This window comes from Dipodomys ordii, unplaced genomic scaffold (genome assembly GCF_000151885.1).
Source record: "Dipodomys ordii isolate 6190 unplaced genomic scaffold, Dord_2.0 Scaffold111, whole genome shotgun sequence".
NCBI lineage: Eukaryota > Metazoa > Chordata > Mammalia > Rodentia > Heteromyidae > Dipodomys > Dipodomys ordii.
The window spans coordinates 7,051,586-7,077,926 of record NW_012267327.1 but is presented as its reverse complement, the minus strand read 5'-3'; the positions used below and the strand labels follow the sequence as shown (position 1 = coordinate 7,077,926).

Here is a 26,341-nt window from a genome sequence, read left to right as displayed (position 1 = left end):
GGCCAGGCCCCGCCCTCCCTCCGGTTCCGCCGTCCGTCTGTCGGTCCGTCCGGGGCGGTGGGGCGCGCGCCGCACCCCTGCCAGTGCAGTGCCATTCCCCCCACCCCCACCCCCGTCCTCACTACCCGGCCGGGGCCTGTGGCCGGCGCGTCGGCGGGGCAGCCACAGACGCCTTTGGGGTACCCGAGGTGCAGCTGCGGAGCCCGAAACACAGGGAGCCCAGAGACTCCCAACTCGGGGAGACCGTGGGCCGTCCAGCCTAGTCCACACCTGCAACAGGCTCTGCGGGATGGGGTGGGGGGGTCTGCCCCGGTGACCAGCCTCACCCCCCCCCCCGCTTGCGCTGAGCTTCCCTTCGCCTCGCTGCACCCCATCTGTGGATGCACCCAACTTGCTCATTCCCGTGAATTCTGTGAGTTCCACGCTGGGGCCCGCCAGTGCTGCTTTTCCAGTACTCTTGCGGGTGCTGAAACGAAATTGCCCTCCGTCTGATTCGGATTTTATTTTACAGATTGTAGGCCCACATCAACATTTTCACAGCCTTAGGCATCTTAGTTGGCTTTTTGTTTGTGTGAGTGTTAATAGAAAGGTGGTGTGCTGAGGTGTTGGGTTTTTAAGCAGAAGAAAAAGGAAAATTATAACTCAGACATGTTGGTTTTTATTGACATAGTTTACATAACAGGTTCAAATTTTGTTAATTGCTTTCTGTTCGTGTATTTATTTTTTTAATTTCTAAAGCAAGTTGGGTAGTGTTTGAGGTCTGACACAAAGTACACATTTTTTAGAGCAACCACAAAAAATTTAACCGAGTTTCTAGTTTATAATTCAGTCACTCTTGCTCACAGCCTCTGTTTCATAAAATTGCCAATGTCCCCAAGCCATCCAAACTTCAGGGAGATGAAATCGAATCCTTAGTTGAGAATTCACCCGGAGAGACCCATTTACCTTCTGACAAAGTCAATATTTCATTCCAAACAGACATCTCAAAAATGACTTCCGTGATGTCAGGGCTTTGGTGATCGGGGAACAGGGAAACTTTAAAGATAATAGTTGTTCAAACTATATAACAATATATGTGTGTGTGCCAGAGAGACCTGAAGAGGACAAAACAATACACACTGAACTTTTCCAAACTCTTGAAAAAGTCTGACTTCAGAAAAAGTCTGATTTCAAGTCAGTTCACAAAGGCCTGATTTTCATAATCTGTAAGGTATTGAGACATAAACAAAAAGCCTTTTTATGAGAGCCCATTAGCTGGGCATCCGCTAGCCACTAGCTACTCAGGAGGCCAAAATCTAAGGTTCAAAGGCAGCCCAGGCAGAAAAGTCTGTGAGACTCTTATCACCAGTCAACCACCAAAATGCCAGGAGTGGAGCTGTGGCTCAAGTGGTAGAGTGCCAGCCCTGAACAGAAAAAGCTTAAGAGACTATGTCCAGGCCCTGAGTTCAAGCCCCAGTTCTAAGCACAAAACAACAACAAAAAAAAGCCTCAGCTTATGTCTCACAACATCAGTCCGTAAACTTGTGTTGGGACATGTATTTCCCAAAAATTTTTAAGAACTATAGTTTGTATCTGACTTATAACTAAGAACAGACAATATATACACATTATACATACAAGCATAAAGAATGAAATCAATACATAACTAAAAGTAATACACAAATTATTTTCAACAAGATAAATCACTTTCTTTATGAAAGACTACTAAGCTGAATTCAAGCTTAGTTCAAAGATGTATTTGATCTGTCACTAAATGCCCAGATTTTAACATACTCTGGTTTTATAACTTAAGAAACTGGTTCTTCATTTTGAGCACTAGTGTCCCACACATTTTTTTCCTAAATTGCTTCTTCTATTTTTGATATATGAAAAAGATCACCTCACTTCTGCTGTCTAAATAAAAAAATAACCATTTCTCTCATAAAGATACATATAGCTGAAGAATCTTTCTGATAACAATTATCATCAACATGCAGATTCAAAAGGTTTAACTATTAAATTTGCATGCTAAATAAATAAAACATCACAATATTTACAAGATACAAACCTAATAATGTTGTAAAAACCAATCCTTTAAAATTAATAATGATTAAGAGGGTTTTTTTTGTATCTACTATAACACAATCTATGGAAAACATGGTCATTCAGTGCTGAAAGACAAATTTTTAAAGCATAAAATTTCAAGCCTCACCATAAAAAAGAAGCTGTACTACTCAATTCAAAGAGAATCTCCTTTTCTTTTTGTATCACAGATTTTCAACACCAGAATGTATTTCATGGTTCACTGGAGAAATTCACAGTTTAAAAATATCCATAGGAAGTAGAAGAATAGATTTGGGAAGCTATCAGAGAATAATTATCAAGTAAATGTTATTTAAAAGAATGCTGGCATTAGAAATTCCAAGAAGAAAAGAGGAAATAATAACAATTAAAATCCTTCATCCTGTTTTGTTTTAGTTCCTGGTATCTCCAATGTTTTAGTCTTAAGATCACTAGCTTTCAACAGCCATACCAGTCTTGTTCTTATTGAGTAGATCGAAGGTTTTCTGAAGCATAATAAGTGAGCTCTTAAGCTGCAAAGAAAATTAAATTTGAAAATCAGATTTTTACATTTTTCTGGCTTTATGCCAAAAGTTTACAACTGTGTTTGATCACAGTTTGATCATAAATTTTTGTTTTTGCCAAAGCCTAAGTCAAACAATATAGAACACCAAATTCCTTTCATTTTCTCCTCTTTATTTGGGGCTCCTGGGGTTTGAAATCAATGCCTTGTACTCAGTAAGCAAACATGCTACACTTGAGCAACGCTCCCAAGCCATAGGACTTTAGTGTATTTTTCAGATAGGCTGTCAGCTTTTCCCCCTCCCACTTTCCCTCTCAACTTTGCTCCCATCCACCGCATGCTCTCCACCCCATACCCAGCTTCATCCCAGCCCCAGAGCAATGAGGCCAAGGCCCAAATGACCATAGCCTGAAATCCCAACAGTGAGCCTAAATAAGTCTTTCATCCTTTGTTAGTCTCAGTATTTTGTCATATCATGACAGCTGACATCTAAATAATAGAAATGGTAAGAAGTCAGAAGAGTCATGGAGGGCAGAAATCACCAACTATACAAATGATGAAAGTTCTCAGAATTACAGAGCACTAAAGAATCATACTCAGAACCCTGATAATAGACTCCAAATTCTAATATCAACCATGAAAGCCAAAAAGAAAAAAAAAAGAGAAATGCCTTCCAAGTTCTGAAGAAACATTATTTCCCATCTAGAACTCTATCCGCCACCAAACCATTAAGCTAGGTAAAAAGTAGCATTTTTTTTTCTTCAGATAGTTGAACTCTTCCAAACATAAGCAGCTATTTAAAAAAGGTGTGCTTCATTAAAAGAAGATAAGGGTTGGGACCCAGCTCAGTGGTAAAGCACCTGCCTAGTATGCCTGAGTCCCTGAGTTCTATTCCCAACATAGCAAAAAGAAGAAAAAAAAGAGAAAAGGAAACGAAAGAAGAGAAACATGGGAAGCAGAGAAGACACCAGGAATGCCGGCACGATATCTGTGTAGCCAGCATAGAGAACCTCAGGATCTAATGAGCCAATCAGAAGGCTCTATCAGTGAATAATGTTTCTGATGGGATTTTAAAACAGAATTAGGAAATAAAAATGTTTATATAATTAATGCTGGCAAAATTAATACACTGATAGGGAATTCAAAACACTGCCAAAATCATAGGCCAGGTCATCATAGCAATTGGAATATCTAACTTGGTCAAAACAAAGCAAACATTGAGTATTCATCTAACCAAAATTAATGTTAAACTTCATGGAGAGGATGATAGGAGTCGGAAATGTCCAAAAGTGGAAGTGAGGAAGAAAATTACATCCTTTTTTAGAATGAAAAATCATGAAGAATCACATACATGCTTGTTAATACAGAGAAACACAAAAGAATAACCTAAGTGTATTTATTGTCATTGGGAAAGGAATGGCAGAAGGTACTAGGTACAACAAAACTTCACTTTTCAAGTGATGAAGTGATTTTCACTTTAAAAATAAAACTTAAAAAGCAGATGGGTGGAGACGATTAACTTTCTGCAAAAAATGTAGTAAACATTCTCTCCCAACCAGAGAAATCCAGTCACATGTATTCAGAGGTGCCAGGTCCTGTAAGGCAAAGGTTTATATACCTGCTCTAGCATCAGTATGGAATCTTGAAGCACCCCCTTTAAACGATGGGCTTGATCTTTGTTCTTTTGAATATTTTCTGTTCTTGAGACCATATCAGAGACCAAACTGGAAGAAAAATATTATCTTCAAAATCAAGTATAGCTTCTGATCTTTCATTTCCAAAACTTATTGCATCCCCCAAATTGCAAACAAAGCATGACATTAAACAAATAAAAAAAGCCATTGTGACTATAGGATAGTTGTTAGCGGACCAGAATTTCTGAAACTGGAATTTGATTTTCTGTAACTGAAGAACTGTTGAAGTAATGTGGTTAAAAAACACAATAGGGAAGGAGCTACTTACTTTAATGATTTCTCTTCTTGGAGATGGAGACGGTAAAAGGACTGAGCAGCATATTCTATTTTTGACAACTTCATAAACAGTGTCACATTCAACAAAACCAGAAACAGCAAACTAGACAGAGCAAATGAAACCTGGTTAATCCATACATATCCAGACTTCAAGCATTGCTAATGCAGAATACACATGCAAACCAGGTGGGGGAATACACCCCTGTACTCCCAGCAATCCAGTGGTGGTAGGAAGAGGAAGATAAAGACTCTAAGGCCAGCAAAGGCTGGACCTTGTCTCAACATACCTCTCTCACCTCATCAAAAAAGGAGAAACTATAAATTTATTTATACATGAAATAGCTTCAGAAATGTATGTTATCTAGAATGTTGTTCAGTTGTTAAATTTTCCCCATTTTATTATATTATTATGTGCATGTTAAAGAAAAGGATGGAAAGTAAATTAGTCCTTGAATGTGTTGGGCTTGTTTCCTACAATCTTTTCTCTTTGCTCCAATTCAAGCCAGTGTTGCTGTGCGACCACCAGCTTAGAAATCTATCGGGTAAGCTTTCAGATCTATTTTGGGTACTTTGGCTCAAGCAATTACATACCCATAATGCTGCATTTCAGAAAGGAAATGAAGATCGATATGGAGCTGATCTTAGGAAGATCATGACCTAACTCTTATTCCCAGTAGAAACTGAAAATTTCTTTTTTTTTTTAACTATTCAGCAATACTTCTTTTTCTTGCTCGTCATGGACAAAATATCAATCCTAAATATACACTAATGATGTCAAATACAAAATTTTATGCTAAATGAATTTAATGTACAGTATTGGTTTTCACAGCAGCCTTTCAAGTAAGTGGACACACCCACATGCAAATACATAAGTAGCATCATATCTTGCTACTTATTTTATTCTGTTAAAATATTTACTTGCCTATGAGTGTGGATGGACGGAAAAACTGAGAGAGAATGAAGGAAGGGGTGACACTGTCCAAAAAGAAATATACTTGGAGGGAGGGAACAGGGGGAGATGAGAAGGGATGGGAAGGGGAAACAAAGGAGGAGGCAACAATGCTTGGTAAGAAATGTACTCATTACCTTGCCCATGTAATTGTAACGCCTCTGTATAGTATTTTCATAATAAAAAAAAGAATTGAAATAAAAAAGAAATATAATCCATCCCTGACTTATGTAACTGTAACCCCTGTGTACAGCTCCTTTATAATGACAATAAAAAAGGAAAAAAACCCAGTAACTAAAAAAAATATTTACTTGTCTTTAAATAGATACATATATTGGAGCTAAAGGTAAATCTCAGTGGTAGAGTAACTGCCTAGCATATTCAAGACCCTGTGTTCAATCTACACACACACACACACACACTCTCTCTCTCTCTCTCTCTCTCTCTCTCTCTCTCTCACACACACACACACACACACATACACACGTATAATTCATCTTTATCCATCAAGAAAAGGATTTAAGAAAAAAATTAAGGGTAACAAAAACATCAAATCTGTGAAGTTATTATGGCACTGAACTGGTATAATGATGAACATTTCAATATCTGAGTATAAATTTCTGTCAAGTAATGCAAAAAAAAAAAAACACCCTGGTATTTGAAGCTGAAAATTGTCATAGCAAACTGAAGGCCTTTAAAAATAAAACTCAAAGGAATCACAAATATTTTCTATATCCTAAAATCTGTAAGAAAAAAGTAGTTCATACAATAACTTTATGCCAAAATATGACTACACATAATGTATTACACTGAGATGATCAAGTTGGTTGGAACTATCTTAAATTTCATATAGAGCCATGTAGATATAAGCACTCTAAATATAACTGGCTCTGTAGATCCCCATAATGTTCCCTAAGATTTAGAATGATTGCCATAGTATTTCTTACCCTGTTACTCTCAGAACACTTGCATCAGAATGATCTGGGGTGTGTGCTTTAAAATATTGGTGCCTGGATCCATAGGTCAAGACTTACTGAACCATTTCCTGGGACTGGGGCTGAGAAATCTACATTTTAGCAAATTCTCCAGTAAATGGCAAGAACAACTGATCAAGTAAGTTAAACATATCACTGGGGTTTTATCAGCATAAATAGCTAAGATAGGTAGAGACAGACACACAGACAGACAGACAGACAGATAGATAGATACATACATACATATACATACATAGAATATATATTACACATATATATAAATGAACATTTATATGTTCATTTATGGAACATTTCATTAAAACCTATGATAAAACAAACAAAACTGATTAAAAATAAAAACACTTAGCCGGGCACTGGTGGCTCACGCCTGTAGTCCTAGCTACTCAGGAGGTTGAGATCTGAGGATCGCGGTTCAAAGCCAGCCCAGGCAGAAAAGTCTGTGAGACACTTATCTCCAGTAAACCACTAGAAAACTGGAAGTGGCACTGTGGCTCAAGAGGTAGAGTGCTCGCCTTGAGCTGAAGAGCACAAGGACAGCACCCAACCCAGAGTTCAAGCCCCGCGATCGACAAAATAAATATATAAATAAATAAAAACATTGGTTCAGTACATATTATGCAATTCTGAAAATCATACATCAGAAATCTTACATAGGACTTGTATATTATTTATTGTGTGATTTACCAACACTTGGAATGAACAAATTCATTTTTTTGTCTGGCCTAGAGTTAACCCATGTTCCTGTATGAGCAGTGACACCTGGTTAATAATGGAAAACTATCTTCTTTCACTGATTACCTGAACTGAACATCTTTCTTTTGTGGTCTTTCAGGTAATGTGAAATCTCCCTCCCCGATCTATTGCTCAGGTACTCTGACATGTAAATGCTGTTGTATTTGAAATGCCATATCCATTTTTTATAGTTAGTATATAGAAAAATGATGGGTTTGTGTTTAGTTCTGTATAAAAATGATGGATTTTATGTACTTAGTGATGTACATACAAGCTTAAAAAATCTATCAGACTAAAACCTATAAGACTGCTGATTTAGTAGGCCAATATTGGTTATGTTTCTATCCGAACACATCTGAATTCTTTTGGGAGCTGGTCAGAGGTCAATGAAGACACAAGCAAAGGAGGCATTCATAAAAAATACTTACAAAAAACTCATCACCACAATAAGAGCAATGTTATAGCTTTCCACTTCCTTTTTCTTTCCTGAAGGTCACAAAAGACTGAATTAATGCTGATAATTTAATATTTACTTGAAAATAACTGGAAATTTTATTTCTAAAGACAAAACAACTTAAGGTAGCACATTCTCTTCACCCCTTTTTTGATTTGTAATATTCTAGCATAGTATGAAACAAACAGTGAGAAAACTTATAGAAATCCTTCGAATTGGAGTATATTACAAATTCATTTACTCGAGTAAGAGATTCTATACATCATGTATGATAGATAGCCAAGTACTATCTCTACAAATTGTTCTTGAGCTGGTTTACATCCAGTACCTCTCTTTTAAACATTTTCCTCACCAGTCACTGTTGCCTAAGCAATTCCAAAATTAAAGAGCCACTAATCAAACTGTGGGTAAACATATTTAAGCTAAGACATAACCTAAAGATAATGTACAGGTGGAGAAGTTATGACAGCTTTATAGCTCAGAGAGAGTGGGCATTACAGTGAGTAAAAAGTAAAATGTCTTCAAAATTGCAAGTCGGGATACTAAAAGCCAAGTTCCATCTTCCCAGTTTTCCTGAGCTGGCCCTAACAGGGAGTATGGGGAGAAAGGTGTGTGTTGGGACAGAGGCCAGCGGGGGAGCACCAACAGTCTAAGGGGCGGCTGTAAGGGAATGCTATTCCAATCAGTGCCATATGAAAAGATTTGGGTACAGGGCTGTTGGATGTAAGACTATTGAAAACATTCAATTTTTAAAATGCTGTGTAGGGCAACTAAAACAATATTATTGCCCTACACCTGCCATTTTCAATCTCCTTTTTATTTTTCTATAGTAGTAGTAGTCTTTAAGGAACTCAGGGTATGATAAAGATGACCAAAAAGAAGGGGTGAAAGGCAGACCTCTTTAAAGGACCTATCTGATAAACAAGAGACACCTTATGCTTCCTACAACTAAGCTATTTGATTTGTTCACAACACAGGTAATAACAGATGGCAGAGGCAGTAACTGCTACCTGGATTGCCTTTGGCTTCCAAGCCCATATCTCCAGATGAACGCTGAGAAGAAAGCTTAGGAACTGATTCTGCCATTCGGTTGAATGTTCTCCTTCTCCTTCTGAGCCCGCCGAGTTTTCCAGGCTCCTCAATGGACTGATTTAACACAGATTCTTCCAATAACAAATCTGACTCTTAAGAAGGAAATTATTTTTTAAAAATTAGATATAGGGGAATCATCTCAATGATAAGACACAAGCATTTTATTGTTTGTTTAATCTAGGATAACGTTAATTATTCCTTAGGTTCTTATGGCCTAGATTCAAACTTTACTCTTAATGAAAAGCTTGGGAGAGTACAATGACCCTGAAATAAGGTTTATTATTTTAGGAAGAATGTGTATTAATAAATGATGGGACCATCAGTGCAAATTTGCCATGTGCTGTATCAAATATTAATGTAATGCTTTCATTTATGGAAATAGTCTACAGTCTACCCACTTACATGGGATCATTAGAAAGATTTCTAAGTTAGGTTGTGATACCTGTCTTGCTCAAAGGAAGGAGTAGTATACAAAAGTTCCAATTGCCAATGGACGTTTGCAAACAAGGAAGTATAGGTAAAGAAAATCCATATTTTTGTCGTTTATTTCAACAATTTTATCACCTAATTATATGTAATTTTATTTTTGTGGGCAGTGGAGATTGAACTCTGGACTTCATGCTTGCTATCACTCAGTGTTTTTTTTATTCAAAGCTCATTTTTCTAGTGGCCAGACTAATTCTTGAGTTTCATTTTCTTTGCACGTGCACAAGGAAACAGCCATCAATAATGACATTGCCAAAGGGTGAAGGCTAAGAAAATAATCAACAAGCTAAATGGTAAAGCTTTAATTTATCCTAAACTGAATGACCTGCAGCTTTTCTTCAACTAAAACAATTTTCATGTATGTAAGTCATTTCCTCATGTGTATAAAAAGAACTAGCCAAAGAAAACATCACTTCCCCATGGATACTTAGGCATCCATCCAGTGGATGCCCAGTGGATCTGCATATGCCCACGGAAGGTACATCCAAGAAGGCAGGTATGGGCCCTTTACTCTTCAAATCCTAGTGATCACAAAGGTGCTATGCAACCCCTTACTGCAGTCGGTGTCCTGATTCATTGCAGAGATACAGAGTACGGCACCTCTGAACTGGATGAACTTAGGAAAGTCACTTAACTATATGTTGTGTTTCAATCTCTTCTGTATTAACGTGGAAAAACTACTTCACACAATTGTTATGAATATGAAATGAGTTAATGTTTAATAATGCACATAAGTCTTTATTATATGTTTGAATATAAAATAGCATTATATAAGTGTTTGTCAGACCCATCAAAATTGAAAGTTTTAAAATTGCTCAATCTCTAGAGCAAGGGAAATTGAAACCACTTTAGTGAGTCATTCCAACACTATCTACTGGGTCCTGCTATGAACCTAAATTGAGAATCAATCTATTTTGTTAGTAAGTGCAATCTTGATTAAAACAGATGCATTGAAAACTTTACAAACCAAGCTGTTTGAAATAGGTCTCCAATGAACCCCAGGAATTTTTCTCAATTAAAGATTTGACAAGGCCCCATGGTTGTTTTCTGTATTTCACATCTGTGGAAACTCTAAAAGGATCAGAAAGGAAGAAGACTCTTTATTTAAAAATATACTTCAGTTATATTAATATTGCAATTAAAGGTAGGATAACATTCCATGGAAAACCAAAAGGATTCAAATTCATTAAGGTTATAAAAATTTGTTTGCTGATAATGACTCCTTAAAAAAAACTATTGCAAGCTGCTTATAATTTCATCAAATTTTCCTTTTAAGTACTTGCTATTTTATTTCCTTTTCTAGCTCTGAATTTTCTTTCTTAAATAGCAAGTAGGACCCAAGTAAATGCTAACTGTCTGAAACATTCAGTATAAAAATACCTCCACTGGTCACACACTAATTGAAAGTTAAATTAACCAAGAATAGGTCAAACATATAATGGCCCATTACTCTTTAATAAGTCAACATGCCTATATCCCACTGCAGCTGAGTCAACTTCTACTCACCATATGCTCCTCCACCCCTACTTTTAAACAGGGTCATGTGACTGGTTATAGCCAATGGGAATGTGAGCACAATTCCATAGCTTTCTCTTTGAGCGATACTTATTCTAAATTATGTAGCTCCAGGATGCCAAAGCCTCCAATCAACTGGCATCCCACCCATCTTCTGACCATACTGATATAAAGGAAGAAATAAAGCTTTGTTGCCAATGACTCACTCCTATAATCCTAGCTACTCAGGAAGCTGAGGTCTGATGACTGCTGTTCGAAGCCAACCCAGGCAGGAAAGTCAATGAGACTCTTATCTCCAATTAACCACCAAAAAAACAGAAGTGGAGCTGTGCCTTAAGTGGTAGAGTGCTAGCCTTGAGAGAAAAAGCTAAGGGAGAGCACCCAAGTCATGAGTTTGAGTCCCAGTACAAGCACACAGATGCATACAAAAGCTATGTTGAGTAAAGGCTAACAATTCAGGAATAATGGTTTTTTTTTTGGGGGGGTCCAGTCGTGGGGCTTGAACTCTGGGCCTGGGCACTGTCCCTCAGCTCTTCAGCTCAAAGCTAGCACTCTACCACTTGAGCCACAGCGCCACTTCCGGCTTTATTCTTTTTGCTTATGTGGTGCTGAGGAATCGAACCCATGGCCTTGAGCATGCAAGTCAAGTGCTCTACCACTGAGCCACCTTCCCAGCCCAGGAATAATGTTATGAAGGCATAACTCACTAATTTTTCACAGCTTACCTCAGCTTGCATTTCTGTCTTGCAGATCGGATGATGCAGTATCTGTTCAGGGTATAGAAGTAGTCATGGTAGGGGACATCATGTGTCAGAACCTCTGCATCTACTATATAAAATTGTGCTTCCCGGCTTTCTTTATAGAGTGTCTGCCAAAACATGATTGAAATGTTTGCATGTACAATTTAAATATTTTATATTTCTTGGCAAGTTAAACTTATATACTATAATGGCTTCTAAGAAGTTACAAAAAATATGAGAAGTCTATTACTAAGCTAGCAGAAAGACCCTCCAGGTAGGCTGTGCTGCCTATGAACTGAAAAAGTAGAGATCTACAGAAATATATATATATATATGCTACCTTTTGCCATTTCATTATACAAGTGAATATTCGCTTAGGCATAGACAAGGGAAAAGAATCATAATATCTATTCATTCATATCATATTTATTAGTTTATGAAAGTTGCAAATTAAAAAGAAGCTAATAATTCAAAACTCAAAGGGCTAGGGGTATAACTCAATTTTTTTGCCTAGCATGGGTAAGGTCCTAGGTTTGATTCGTCAGCACCATAAAAACTTTTTTAAAAAATTCAAAAATCAATGAACAATATAAGCACTTCACCCAAAATGCATCAAAGTTTCACAAAACCAAACTTCACCAAAAAAAAAAAAAAAAACCACAGAAGTTGCCAAGTGTCAGAAGTTTGCACCTATAATCCGAACTACTTAGGTGGTTGAGAAAGTGAGGTTCACAGTTCCAGGACAGACCAGGCAGAAAAATGCACACAACCCCTCCCCAACTGACAGCTGGGCATGGGAGTGCACACCTGTTATTCTAGCTATAATGGAAAGCCTAAAATAGGCAGATCGAAGCCCAGGCATACACAGCCTCAGCAAGAAGCAAGACTATCTCAAAAATAATGCATAAAAAAATAGCAGAACACTTGCCAATCAGGCACAGAGTCCTGAAGTCAAACGCCAGTACTGCCCCTCAAAACAAACAAATAAGTGGGGGGTAACAAGACACCATATATCACTTTCTGTAAACAGCCTACGTAGCTAATACCTAAACCTTTCTTATGGTAACAACTACTTTTCTACCTATCCTCCTCAGGCCAAAAAGGTTCCCATAGTTATGGAAGAGTCTCCTATACCAAAAATACCAAACTCTTCTAAGAAATGCCATCCTTTTTAACACTGATGAACAAAACTGCAAGAGTGCACATGTTAATAGGAATTTGTACTATACTTCTGAATTGGCCAAAACATAAAGCACTCTAAGAATGTGCCCCGCTGGGCATCATAGAGGAGAGTTCCATAGTTATGTTTATGTCTTAAGAACTCATCATCTAGCGGGCACTAGTGGCTCAGCCTGTAATGCTAGCTTCTCAGGAGGCTGAGATCTGAGGATCATGATTCAAAGCCAGCCTGGGCAGAAGAGTCTGTGAGACTCTTATGGTCAATAAACCACTAGAAAACTGGAGTGGCGTTGTGGCTCAAGAAGTAGAGCGATCACTTTGAGCTGAGGAGTGCAGGGATAGCGCCCAAGCCCAGAATTCAAGCCCCATGACTGACAAAAAAAAAAAAATCATCTTTCCTGTCTCACCAGACATCTAGTAATGTGGCCTTCCCCATTAACATAATCCTGTCAGATTTTATAAGTGTTCCTTACTAAATCTTCTACAATGAAAAAAATGAACACAATCCTCATGAGCTTATCAACTACTTTCAATACCAATAACTGCTGTGGGTCGTGTTTCACCCCACGCATCAATTAGCTTTTCCCATAAAACCTCTGCATATCTCTTTATTAAAGAGATATGTATATCTGTATATCTCTTTTAAAGTAACTAATGTGAGCTGGGTGCCAGTGGCTCACTCTGAATCCTAACTACTCAGGAAGCTGGGATCTGAGGAATGTGGTTCAACTCCAGCCCAGGCAGGAAAAGTCTGTGCAACTTATTTCCAATTAACCAGAAAAAGCCTGGAAACGAAGGTATGTCTCAAGTGGTAGAGCACTAGCCTTGAGCAAAAAAAGCTAAAAGATAGTGTTCAGGTCCTTAATTCAAACCACAGTACTGACACAAAAAATATAATACCTAACATATTCTTTAAGGCTGAAGATGTACATCAGTAACACAAGGGCTTGCCTAATATGCATAAGGCCCTAGATTCAATCCCCAATGCCACAAAACAAAATAGTTAATGATATTGTAATATCATTATTACACATAAGAACATTCCCCAGGGCTGGGAAGGTGGCTCAGTGGTAGAGTGCTTGCCTAGCATGCATGAGGGCCTGGGTTCGATTCCTCAGCATCACACAAACTGAAAAAGCCAGAAGTGGCGTAGTGGCTCCAGTGGTAGAGCGCTAGCCTTGAGCTGAAGAGCTGAGGGACAGCACCCAGGCCCAGAGTTCAAGCCCCATGACCGACAAAAAAAAAAAAAAAGAAAACCAAAATCATGTCCCAAAACTCAAAAAACAGGTGGTTTGTTTGACTAGGGTAAAGTTGATTATGGTTTCTAGGACTTGAAAGTCTCATCTCTTTCATCCTATAAATGTTTTTCCCCTTCTTTTTCTCGTCACTTATTTGTTACTTATTGGTTGAAATTGTGTTATAAACTGGCCTCTCCAATAGACATCCTTTCTTTTGCCCACACATGAGTCTTCTGGAATACTGCTGAAAGAGACATACCTGCTTTTCGGTGGCAGCAGTACACTTCCCCGTGAGTGGGTTATTAAGGATGATAGTGTAGGTCATGGTTCTCAGTTGATCTCCTGAAGATTCGACAGTCCAAGGGGTAGATACTACATCTAATCACAGCCAACAGGAAACAAATCAATTCTAGAAATTTGAAGCCATGTCTTCAAATGGAATTCAAGGGGGGTTGGGAACGTGGCTTAGTGGTAGAGTGCTAATATGCATGAAGCCCTGGATTTGATTCCTCAGTACCATATAAACAGAAAAAGGTGGAAGTGGCGCTGTGGCTCAGGTGGTAGAGTGGTAGAGTGCTAGCCTTGAACAAAAGAAGCTCAGGGACAATGCCCAGGCCCTGAGTAGAAGCCCCAGGATTGGCAAAGAAAAAGAAATACAACTCTAGGGATCAGGGGTGTGGCTCACGTGGTAGAGTGCCTTACTAACATGCACAAAGCCCTGAGTTCAAATCCCAGTACCACCAATTTTTTTTTTCAAAAAAGATATACAAGTTTGATGCTCAGGAAAAGGTCCCAAGGGCAGCAATATAACTTGCAATTATGAGTAGATTCTCCTTTGGGGAAAAGCTGACTAATTTTAGGTCTATCTACCTTATGATGTGTCTATTGGACTTAATCAGAAACCCATTGTTAAAAAATATTTTATGATATCAAATCATGGATACAATCATCCATGTTGAAACCAAATATGATTCAGACAACAAACTCAATTTTGTGGCAAAATAAGAACAGTATGACATGGAGTAGGAGAAACACTAGATCTCACTGACGTAGGCAGGAACTCCCTGAGTAGAATTCTAGGGGTTCAGCAAATAGAATTAGCAAATAAATTGCCCCAAGCTTAAAATCTTCTGCACAGCAAAAGATGTTAGTTTCACCCCTCCGTACATCATCTTAACAATAAAAAAAAAGATGGGGCTGGGAAGGTGGCTCAGTGGTAGAGCCTTGCATGCATGAGGCCCTGGGTTCGATTCCTCAGTACCACATAAGCAGAAAAACCCGGAAATAGTGCTGTGGCTCAAGTGGTAGAGCGCTAGCCTTGAGCTGAAGAGCTGAGGGACAGCACCCAGGCCCAGAGTTCAGGCCCCATAACTGGGCCCCCCAAAAAAGATATTAGTTTCCCAGCTGAAAAGACAGCCTAAACAATGGGAGATCTTTGCAAGAGCTCAATAATCAAAATGTACAAGGAGCATAAAAATCTAAACCTCAAAGAAGCAATAACACAATTAATAAATGGGCAAAGGCGTCAAATAGACACTTCTCAAAAGAAGTACATATGACCAATAAATATATGAAGAAATGCTCAATATCCTAGTCATGAGAGAAATGCAAATCAAAACAGCATTGAGATTCCATCTTACTCCAGTCAGAATGGTCATCAATAAGAATGCAAACAATAACAAATGCTGGTGAGAATGTGGAGAAGAGGGAACCTTCACACACTTCTGGTAGGAATGTAACTTAGGGCAATCACTAAGGAAAATCTGTATGGAGATTCCTCAAAAAAGAGAAACTACACATCGGACTACCTTATGATTTAGTCATTCCATTTCTGGACATTTGTCCAAAGGATTACATGATAGGATATAATAAAAGCACCTGCATGACTTTGTTTACTTCAGTACTATTCACAATAGCCAAATTAGGGAAACAACCCAGATGCCCCATAATGGACAAATGGATTTTTTTCTACCTATTTCTCTATCTACTTATACACAATGGATTATGAAATATTATGCAGTCATCAGGAAGAATGAAATTATGTCATTTGCAGGAAAATGGGTGGATCTAAAAAAAACTCATACTGAGAAAATTAGTTTCGTCTTGAAACCCTGTATAAAGAAATTACATAGCATGAGCTCTTGGAGCTGACTTCTTTGGCTTCACATGTGTCTATGTGATTTATTCATGATTATGAGCAACAGTAGTCTGTTGTTGAATTATATACAGTTTTGTGGAAATTTACACAATTCTACTACTGATGGATGTGTGAAATGTTGTAGGTTTGTGGCCACAATAAGCAACTACCCTAAACACTGGTAGATGTCACTCTGAGTTCATATGTGCCCACTTCTAATGGCCACACCTAGGAGTAGGGTGGCTAAGTGAGAATTCACAGCTTTAGGAGACATGGCCAAACCATTTGGCAAAGTGGTTGTTCCTATTTATTACTCCACCAGCACCTGATTGTTCCATAACAAGAAGACCCTGTTGAATTATGTTCAATCCAACTGGATTATGTACAATTTGAACAGATATAGTTTTACTTTTTACAAGGTCTGACTGAACTATAAGTAGTATCTACCTAATTACTGGTCACATGAGAATCTGACCAAGCATTTAACTGCTACTTTATAGATCACCAAAATAAAATCAAAGTATGTCTAGTTTTTACAACTATGTAAGTCAGTTTATATAGAGAGCCTCAACTCTCTAAGGATAAGAGAAATATTTTCATCTTTAGGTAAGAACAAAGAACCAACCTATTATATTTCTAGAATTGGCAAATCTCTGCATAAAGCGTGAATTAGTGAAGAGCAGCTCAAACATTCTCTCAGCACTGATATGGAAAACACGGTTGATATAAAGTCTTCCTTTGAGGTCTTTCTCAGGAACATTTTCTAGACAAGCAAAAATATAGACCAAAGGAGAAAAGAAATTAATGAAAGGCAATTTAAAGGTTTGGAATTTTTTTGTGCTTTATTTTGTTTGGTACAAAATGATTTTCAAATGTGATTACAATGGCCAACATATTGTTGAAAATGATTGGTACAACTTGGGGGTTGGGAAGTGGGGGGAGGGAAAGTAGGAGAAAAATGAGGGAAAGGGTAACAAGTTTGATAAGAAATGTACTTATTACATTACTTATGTAACCCCTTGGTGCATCACCTTGACAATAGAAAAAGAAAACTGAAAAAAAAATGACCAACATATTCTGGGATGCTATTAAAACCCCAAATTAGAATTGTATACATGTACCATAATAATTATATATCTTAGGTACATACGGTTAAGTACATAGGATCAGTTTCAATTGTTAAAACCCAAAAGACACAGAAATACATAACTGGAACAAAAGCAACACTGAAATTTACAGGATGGTATCTACCGTAGTAATTAGAAGGTCCTGTCTTAGAAAGCTCAAATCTATAGTAAATAGTACATCAGCAATGGGTGTATTTCTGCAGCACTCACTAGTGTGCATCCTGGATATGTCAAGTTAACTCCAGCTTCCCCAGGATAAGGATTGCTATATTTACAACCTATTCCAAATGCCACATATTAAATCCTCCTGAAAAGTACTTTCCAAAGCTAAACAATGCCCAAAGGAATGCTACATTTATAATAATGATGTTGTAAACTACTGGCCACAAATAAAGAGGTACCTGATCACCTCTCTCACATCCTTGGAAACATTAGCTAGAGTTGCTCAAACTTACACGGTACTGACCATAGCACTGTGTTAAGCATCTTACATGTACTAACCTGTCTTGTCTATACTGCAGTTCTCTGAGAGAATTCTCAGAGAGAATCACCAACAGTCCACCATGAGTGACTAATCTGAAATTCCAGTGCCACAGTACATAAACATAACCTCTTTTCATATTTTATTTTTTATAGTATTGGGTTTTAAATTCAGGGCCTTAAACTCTATCACTAGATTCACACCTCAGTCCTTTTTGTTTTTCATTTATTTTTAGTTTTGTTTTCAGTTTGCGTTTCAGATAGGGCCCACACTTACCTGACTTTAACTTAGAAGTCAATCAAAATGAAAAAAAAAAAGACAGCTAGAAATTTGAGACTGCTGAAATAAAATGCTGAAAAGAAATCTAACATGAAATTTTAATGACTTACATGTAGACAGGGATTACTCATTATTTCTAGAATTAGCCCCATCAATACAGAATAAAAACTGTAACAAGGGGCTGAGAAGGTGGCTCAGTGGTAGAGCGCTTGCCTTGCATACATGAGGCCCTGGGTTTGATTCCTCAGCACCACATAAGCAAAAAGAAAAAAGCCGAAAGTGGTGCTGTGGCTCAAGTGGTAGAGCGCTAGCCTTGAGCTGAAGAGGTGAGGGACAGTGCCCAGGCCCAGAGTTCAGGCCCCACGACTGGACACCAAAAAAAAAAAACTGTAACAAAAATCTCCCCAAATTTCAAAGTCAAGCTCTAAGAATTATCTGTGTAAGTCATCTGTCAATCTTCCTCTATGGGATACAGTATAGTTAAATACAAGGTCAATGATCTACAAATCAGAAAAACTTTCAGCTCCAGCTTCACCCCCAACAGTTGCTATTTCTACCTCATTAAATGATTCTGTTTCTATTTTGCCACATGTACAAAGAACTTCGAGATACTGGGTAGATAATGATTCACCTTCTCCTTACAACAATACTACATATGTAGACAAAAACAATTTGCTGTGATTTCCAATAATAGCCCCTTTGGTATAGGAATATGGCAGAGAAATTAGACAGTTTGCTAAGGTTTTATGGGGTTAGTTCTCAGATTTGAGAAACTGCTTTTACAAACATAGAAGTAATATATGTTCATTGTAATAAATCACTCCAATATACACAGAGAAAGGAAATAACAATAGGCGCGTCTATTGATGTGGCTCATTTCTTCATGGGAACTGTCCAGATTTGTAATTATATTGGTGGCTTATCCACTTGTTTATTATTTCTCTCCTACACCTAAGTTCTATGTGACGAGGGAATGTTAATTTTAAACACCTATGTAAAGTCAGGGCCTAGCATATTAGGAATGTTTATTTTTAAATGAGTAAGTTACTAGTGAAAGTGCTGAAAAATCTAGTTTTATTTATGCATTTTTATTTATGCATTTATTTATGTATTTTTCTTTAATTTTTTTCAAATTTAGGATATTCCCAAAGATCCTTGTCTTTTTTCTATACAAGGAGCCAATCCAAAATATTGCATTGCAATAAGTTATTACATATACTATACATATATTTTTGACAGTTTCCAGATCTACTTATTTTTATGCAAAGGAAACAATTTGTCTTCTTCACTGCTAAATCTCCACACATAACATGTTTTCCTTATCCATTCATCAGTTCATGGGCACCCTAGGCTGATTCCATAACTCACTTACTGTAAATAGCTCTGAAATATTATGAGCATGCAGGCATCTCTACAGTAAGCTGACTTCGATTCTTTTGGGCGTACATTCATAAATGGTACAACTGGATCATGTTTTTCATTTTTTGAGGAACCCCATACTGACTTCCATCCTTTTCTCTACCACACACACTCACCAGCATTTATTATTTGTTGGGTTTTTTTTTTTTGATGATGGCCATTTTGTCTGGTGTGAGATGGGAGTATCAATGATGCTTTATTTATATTTCTTTAATGGGTAAGGAGACACAACATTGTAAATATATTTGTTGGGCACCAGTTTGCCCAGAACTCTTTTTTTTTAAGCATAGAAATATCTATAAAAAGAAGCACTTTTCAATCTTGGTGGGTTCTAAATGGCCTAATCAGGAAGATTATGAAGGTCCTTAAAAAGATGCCTGACTGGGCAGGTCTCCATCTAATGTTCCCTCTCTAGGCTGCAGATAAACGGCATATCAAACAGACCACTTCAGTTCCTGTTCCATAAGACTTTTTCCAGTGCTCTATTGAGTCCTGCCAGGGATACCTGTGTCTCCCAAAGCTATACCACATGAAGGGCAGCTGAGGGAAAATGGAGATCAATCTGCCCACAAAAAATACATTGAACTGCTCCTATTTTAAATAAGAGGATGATGTTTAGCTTAAAGTAACCAGCCACTGATCCAGCCTTCTCTATACTCCCCACCACCCACCCACCTCCAAATCCATTGGGACAGTTGACCTTTGATGTGTCCCATTTTCTCCCTGGTTCACTTACTTCAGAAGTATCTTTGTAATTTTAAAACTTTAAGGAATTTTTTAATAGATTCATTTTTGTGTCCATTTGCTAAATCTGACAAGCTTGTGATTTTGGAACCCTCTTAGGGGTGGATTGTAACCTAATGACAATTTAATAGGAAAAAATAATTATTCTACACACCTTAAGGAAACTAGAAGGCAGAGAGCCATCTATGGCAGATAAAGCCAAGAGGGTTTTTTAAAGAGCACCAACAAGAAGTAAACTAATGAGGTTTCACATACAATAGGGAAACTCCAATGTTATTATTCTGTATTTCTAGACAATTATTTATTTCTACAAAGGTTTTGTGAGTTTTACTCTTGTTCCCTACACAACTTCTCGTTGTTGTTACTTTTTTTTTTTTTTTGGTCCAGTTGTGGGGCCTGAACTCTGGGCCTGAGTGCTGTCCCTCAGCTCTTCAGCTCAAGGCTAGCACTCTACCACTTGAGCCACAGCGCCACTTTTTTTCTTTTTGCTTATGTGGTGCTGAGGAATCGAACCCAGGGCCTCAGGCATGCAAGGCAAGCGCTCTACCACTGAGCCAACTTCCCAGCTCCTCGTTGTTGTTACTTTTATGGGAACTCACTAGAGAAACTATCTTTTGAGACCCATTCTTACAAAAGAACAGGTGAAAAAAAAAAAAAAATCCTCATTTTGGTGTCACTTACCTGTTTGGCCACTGGGTGCCAGAGGAGATCTTCCTAAAGTCTTAAATGTGTTCAGGCAGGGTGTAACTAATCCCTGTGCTGCTGGAATGTTAACTGCCCTAATTAATTATTTAGTAACTGCCCTTGATCCTTCCCAGTTATTCCTCCTGTACCAACTTCAATTTCAATAATCTTGCAATTTAAAAATAAAAAGTCATTAAATCCCTACCTGATAAATATAAGCCTGAGTTTATTGGAAGTCATAGAAAATATAGAATATAATCTGCTGTAGAGATTCCTTTTAAAAAGTAGTTTTTATTTTTATTTTTAGCCAGAGAGTCCTCACCAGAAACATACTTTGCTAGATCCCATCTAGGACTTCTATTTTCCACAATTAGAACACACCTATCTGTTGTTGAAGCCACACAGTTAGTTGAGTACTCCAAGGCAGCCCATATTCACATAATTAGGAAGCATGGGGGAGGTGAGCCCAGGCTGGCCTTGAACTCATGATCCTTTTCCATCACCCTCCAGAGTGCTAGGATTACAGACAGGCACCTGGCTATCTACTCTTCTTCCCAGACCTAGATGCCTACAGAGTTGATGCTATTCTAGAATCCATCTTCCCTCCCCTTTGCGAGAAAGGTGACTACCTTCTGCGGCTAATGGTAAGTCTATCTCATCCTTCAGCTCCACAGTCCATGTACCTTTACCACACACACACACACACACACACACACACACACACACGCACACACACACATGCACACACACATACACACACACATACACACACACAGCATCTCTAATTTCAATCTAGAATGAAGCAAAATCTTTATTGATCTTCTAAAACCAAATACGTCGCTTTTAATGCCAAGTGGAATGTTATCATTTGTCTCTGTAATAAATTTCAACTAGAACTGTTCTTCTGAAAGTGAGTTCAAATCAAATGGAATGCTTTTTAATTAAAGGAGTTGACTATCATTTCAAATTTTAAATCCAGAAGTAATTATGACGATCTGTCTCTGCTCCTGCTTTCAAAACCTCATGCCATTATTCTACAACATAACCACAGTTCTGCACACAGAGCTGAATCCTTTTCAGAATAACATCAATGAGTAATTAAAAAAAAAAGATTTCCAGAAGGAAATTTTTTATTCCTTTCTGGAAGCAATCTAATAATTTAATATTCATTTCAGGATATGCCCCTATTGTGACTATTTTTTGCATTTATAACTGTACCAAAACAAAACAGATATAGACTAATCTTTGCTAAGGTGCCTTTAAAAACTGAATGGAGGTTAAGAAAAAAGAACTAGGGGAGTATTTGCATTAAAGTGAAAAGAACACTGAGCTAAGAGACCTTGTCTAAAATTAATTCCAGTTTGTGTAGTTAACTAGCTGCATGCTTTTGATTAAAACCCTCTAGTTCTTATTCTTCCTAACAGCAAATGAAGGGTAGCTCAGATAGGCAAATAGGTCATTCTACCTATAGAATGGGAGTATCTTTCGGGCAGGCAGCATTTTATTAAGAGATTTGCTTTTCCATTAATACTGCTCGAACTGAATTGATCCAAAGCTTGCCTTTATAAAAGCTAAATGTGATGGGAATATTCAAATTCTAGGCTCTAGAAGTAGAGACAGGTTAGATTTAGTTGCTTTTCTCCTGTTTTCTATTCTTCCATTCTCTTTCGAATTCTTTATAGGGTGAGACCATATCTAACACAACTAAATTCTCAAGCTGCCCACACCCAATACAAAGACAAATATTAAAATATATCTGAAATTTTACTTAAATTTATAATAAACTCTTTACCTTCATCCAGCGAATCTGAAGTGCTGCTTTTGTCCAGAGAAAGATATTCATTTTTATTCAAGTCCAGTGATTTTGATGGCACTCTATTTAACCTCCTTTCTGATGTTAATAAAGGACTCTTTTTAATAAGCTTCTCCTCTTGGGGCTCCTCTTTACCTAATCCCTAAAAGAAAAAAAAATACAGTACAAAACTTTAAAAAAGCAGATTTGAAGCATAACTATTACAATAAGAATTTTAATATTAAAATTAATTTATTTCAAATACTGCTCTTTGGAAAATCTTTCTAGCATTGTGTTTGTTAGGGTTGAATCATATTTCCACTGCTGCCAAGTGGACCCATGAAATATTAGTGCGTAATAATGCCATCCTGAACTCATCTTCTTGCACTGTAATGGACAACAAATTTATGAATGGTATCTATCATATAACAACAAATCAAAGAAAGTTAACATCATATAGCCAATTTAAGTAAAAGGGAAAGGGAACAGAGGACAAAACAATGAAACAATGGGGTGTGCAAGGGAGAGGAATCAAACCCAGTTAGTTTTTCCAGCCAATGCCTGCCCCATCATCTCTTGGAAGAAAACTCACCCATCTCTCAAAACCAGTAACTAGAGCAGAAAGGGAAACAAAATAGAGAAAGAAGTCATATTAGGGTAGAGTGAAGAGAGAAGATTCAAAGGAAAGTTAATATCATAGTAAATTCATAATGCAATCAAATTTGCTGTCAAGAGACTCAGAGAATAAGTATTAAAATATATTCAACATACAATGCCATCTATAGTTTCTCAGAAAATTTAACAAAGAAATGTCATTTCTACAGTAAGAACGCTATTGCTAGGTCAGTATTATAATTGCTTAGTATAGCAATGTAGAAAATCTGTATAAACTGCGCAGTAAAGTATGCTTTCCTGCACTGTCTTTGTATACACTGGAAGCAGCAAAAAGCATACACAAAACCATCCTACTTCCCGCCCAAGAGATTCTGAGAAGCAGCGTCCAGAGAAGCAGGTCCAGAGAGAATACAGCTTTCTCTTGGTAAGCAGGAAGGACAACAACAATTTATTTTTTTATTTTTTTAAACAATCCTCATGCTGATTTTATTTATTTATTTATTTTTGAGCTTTATTTATTTATTAGTTGTTGTTGTTTGTTAGTCGTGGGGCCTGAACTCTGGACCTGGGCGTTGTCCCTCAGTTCTTCAGCTTAAGGCTAGCACTCTACCACGTGCCCTACAGTGTCACTTCCAGCTTTTTCTGTTTATGTGGTAGTGAGGAATTGAACCCAGGGCCTCATGCATGCAAGGCAAGCACTCTACCACTGAGCCACCTTCCCAGCCCCACTACAACAATTTATTAAAGGATTAACTAGCCTTATCAGAGTGCTGATGTTTAAAGTACAAATTACTGAAAAAAACAATCAAGAGTTAGTCTATTTGGGAATACCACACTAGAAAACAGCAACAAACCCAGGGCTTTTTTTTTCTGGTTCTAGAGTTTGAACTCATGGCCTGGCACTCTACCCGTTGAGTCATGCCTCTAGCCAAGCTTTTTGTTGATTATTCCTTGGAGATAAAGAATTTCAATGATTTTTCTGTCTGGCCTGGCACTCTACCCGTTGAGTCATGCCTCTAGCCAAGCTTTTTGTTTATTATTCCTTGGAGATAAAGAATTTCAATGATTTTTCTGTCTGAGCTGGTTTTGAGCCTCAGTTCTCCAGATTTCATCCTCTTAGGTAATTAGAATTACAGGTGTGAGTCACTGGTACCCAGCTTAACCTAGAGTCTTTCTAACAAATGTTAGGCTGAGTAAATTTCTCTGTAGCTTCATACTTACATTTCTCCTCTTATTGAAAATTAAATTATATTTTCTATTATAAAGGATACAAGTAGATACTCATGGAATTTAGCTGAGTTGTATTTCTTTGCATATTCTTCTGTATTTCACAAATTTCATAAAAAGTATTAATTTTATTATTTCAAAAGCATATTTTCATCTTGGGAAATAGTTATTCCTAATATTTTTTATCATTTCCAATCTTGCTGGAAGTGAAAATGAAACAAAGTGACAAACCAATATACTTATACTAGGAAAACTGAAGGAATAAACTGACCAACAAGCTAAAAAGTCTGTACCTCCCTCCTCTAGTAGGTGGCTAAAAGAATCTTAGAACTCTTGAATGCAAAAAAGAGAGAGAGAGAGAGAGAAAGAAGAAAAGGAAAGAAAAAAGAAAACCTTGCCCAGAACTCGCATTCTGTAACCTAACATCTATACTGAACAACAATAAATATGAAATATGATTGATCTTTTTAAAGATCAGTTTAAAAAAAACACTATTGGGGCTGGGAAGGTGGCTCTGTGGTAGATTGCTTGCCTTGCATGCATGTGGCCCTGGGTTCGATTCCTCAGCACCACACAATCAGAAAAAGCCAGAAGTGGCACTGTGGTAGAGCACTAGCCTTGAGCTGAAGAGCTCAGGGACAGAGCCTAGGCCTAGAGTTCAGACCCCTCAACCCACCAAAAACAAAAACAAACAAAAACCCACTATCATTTCTATATATTCCATTCTCTTCTCTCTTTTTTTTTTTGGGGGGGGTGGTGGGGTGCTGTCCTAAATCTTGAACTCAGAGCCTGGGCTTTGTTTCTTCAGCTTAAGGTTAGCACTCTACCACTTGAGCCACAGCTCCAATTCCAGCCTTTTTTTTTTTTTGTAGTTCAGTAGAGATAAGAATCTCTGGAACTTTCCTGCCTATGCTGGTTTCAAGCCACAATCCTCAGATCTCAGCCTCCTGATTAGCTAGATTACAGACAGGTACCCCGGTACCTAACTTACACTGCATTCTTTTTTTTTTTTTTTGGGTCCGGTCATGGGGCCTGAACTCTGGGCCTGGGCGCTGTCCCTCAGCTCTTCAGCTCAAGGCTAGTGCTCTACCACTTGAGCCACAGCACCACTTCCGGCTTTTTCCTTTTTGCTATGTGGTGCTGAGGAATCGAACCCAGGGCCTCATGTATGCAAGGTAAGCGCTCTACCACTGAGCCACCTTCCCAGCCCACACTGCATTCTTTAGTGAGAGAAAATGTGGCTTCCTTTAGGGACAAAACTAGAGGCAAGAACTAACATGTTAACTATTCCAAGAGGAGGTACTGAGGAAGACATTAGAGACTGAACAAAGGACTCACAGAGAGGTTAGCAGTTCTATGCACCCAGTCCTCAAAAACTAGACTTTTGTAAAAGGATAAGCTGGCTATAAAAAAAAAAAGTCTATCTTGTTACCTACATCCAACTGAATGGCTTCTTCATCTCAATGAGAATATATAGGGGCTAATACCTAGAATCATAATTCTTGCACTAGTAATAAGTCTTTAAGTATCTGTAATTGCAAAAATTTTGCAAGAAATCCACACCCACAACACCAGGCTGAGGTAGACACATGATAGATGTTGGCTGTCTAAGATGAGTGGCTCTCATATAAATGTATTCTCATTCATGGTGTTCCCCACAGTTACTCAGAGAGATTCTGGAAGCCCTCTGAGGAGGGTAGGAAAGGACTACTGCTCACCACATGCAGGCTCACTCACTTTCAATGACAACAGCCTACGGATTTTCAAAACTGAATGTGTGTTGCAGCTGGTTTTAAGAATTTTCATACATAATACTTTATTTCATTTTTATTTTAGAAACCCTACAAGCTAGTATCTTTGCTTTATAGTTGAGAAAACAAAGGCAAAGTTGAACTAATTAACTTATGTAAGGTCATACGGTTA

The 26,341-nt window shown here is 37.8% G+C and overlaps 1 protein-coding gene across 3 annotated transcripts in view; it reads right to left on the bottom strand.

Annotated features, from left to right (window-relative positions):
* Positions 1–1,415: 1,415 nt before the first annotated feature.
* Gramd1c (GRAM domain containing 1C) overlaps positions 1,416–26,341 on the bottom strand; it is a 44,597-nt gene continuing 19,671 nt past the window's right edge. For all 3 annotated transcript variants that reach the window (XM_013028598.1, XM_013028600.1, XM_013028599.1), the window contains 10 exons: positions 22,577–22,739; positions 16,676–16,813; positions 14,173–14,291; positions 11,482–11,624; positions 10,209–10,312; positions 8,674–8,847; positions 7,638–7,695; positions 4,526–4,636; positions 4,182–4,287; positions 1,416–2,573 (listed from right to left, as the gene is read on the bottom strand). In XM_013028598.1, coding sequence (XP_012884052.1) covers positions 2,493–2,573; positions 4,182–4,287; positions 4,526–4,636; positions 7,638–7,695; positions 8,674–8,847; positions 10,209–10,312; positions 11,482–11,624; positions 14,173–14,291; positions 16,676–16,813; positions 22,577–22,739 — 1,197 coding nt within the window. In that variant the 3' untranslated portion in view covers positions 1,416–2,492. The remainder of the gene's footprint in view (positions 2,574–4,181; positions 4,288–4,525; positions 4,637–7,637; positions 7,696–8,673; positions 8,848–10,208; positions 10,313–11,481; positions 11,625–14,172; positions 14,292–16,675; positions 16,814–22,576; positions 22,740–26,341) is intronic.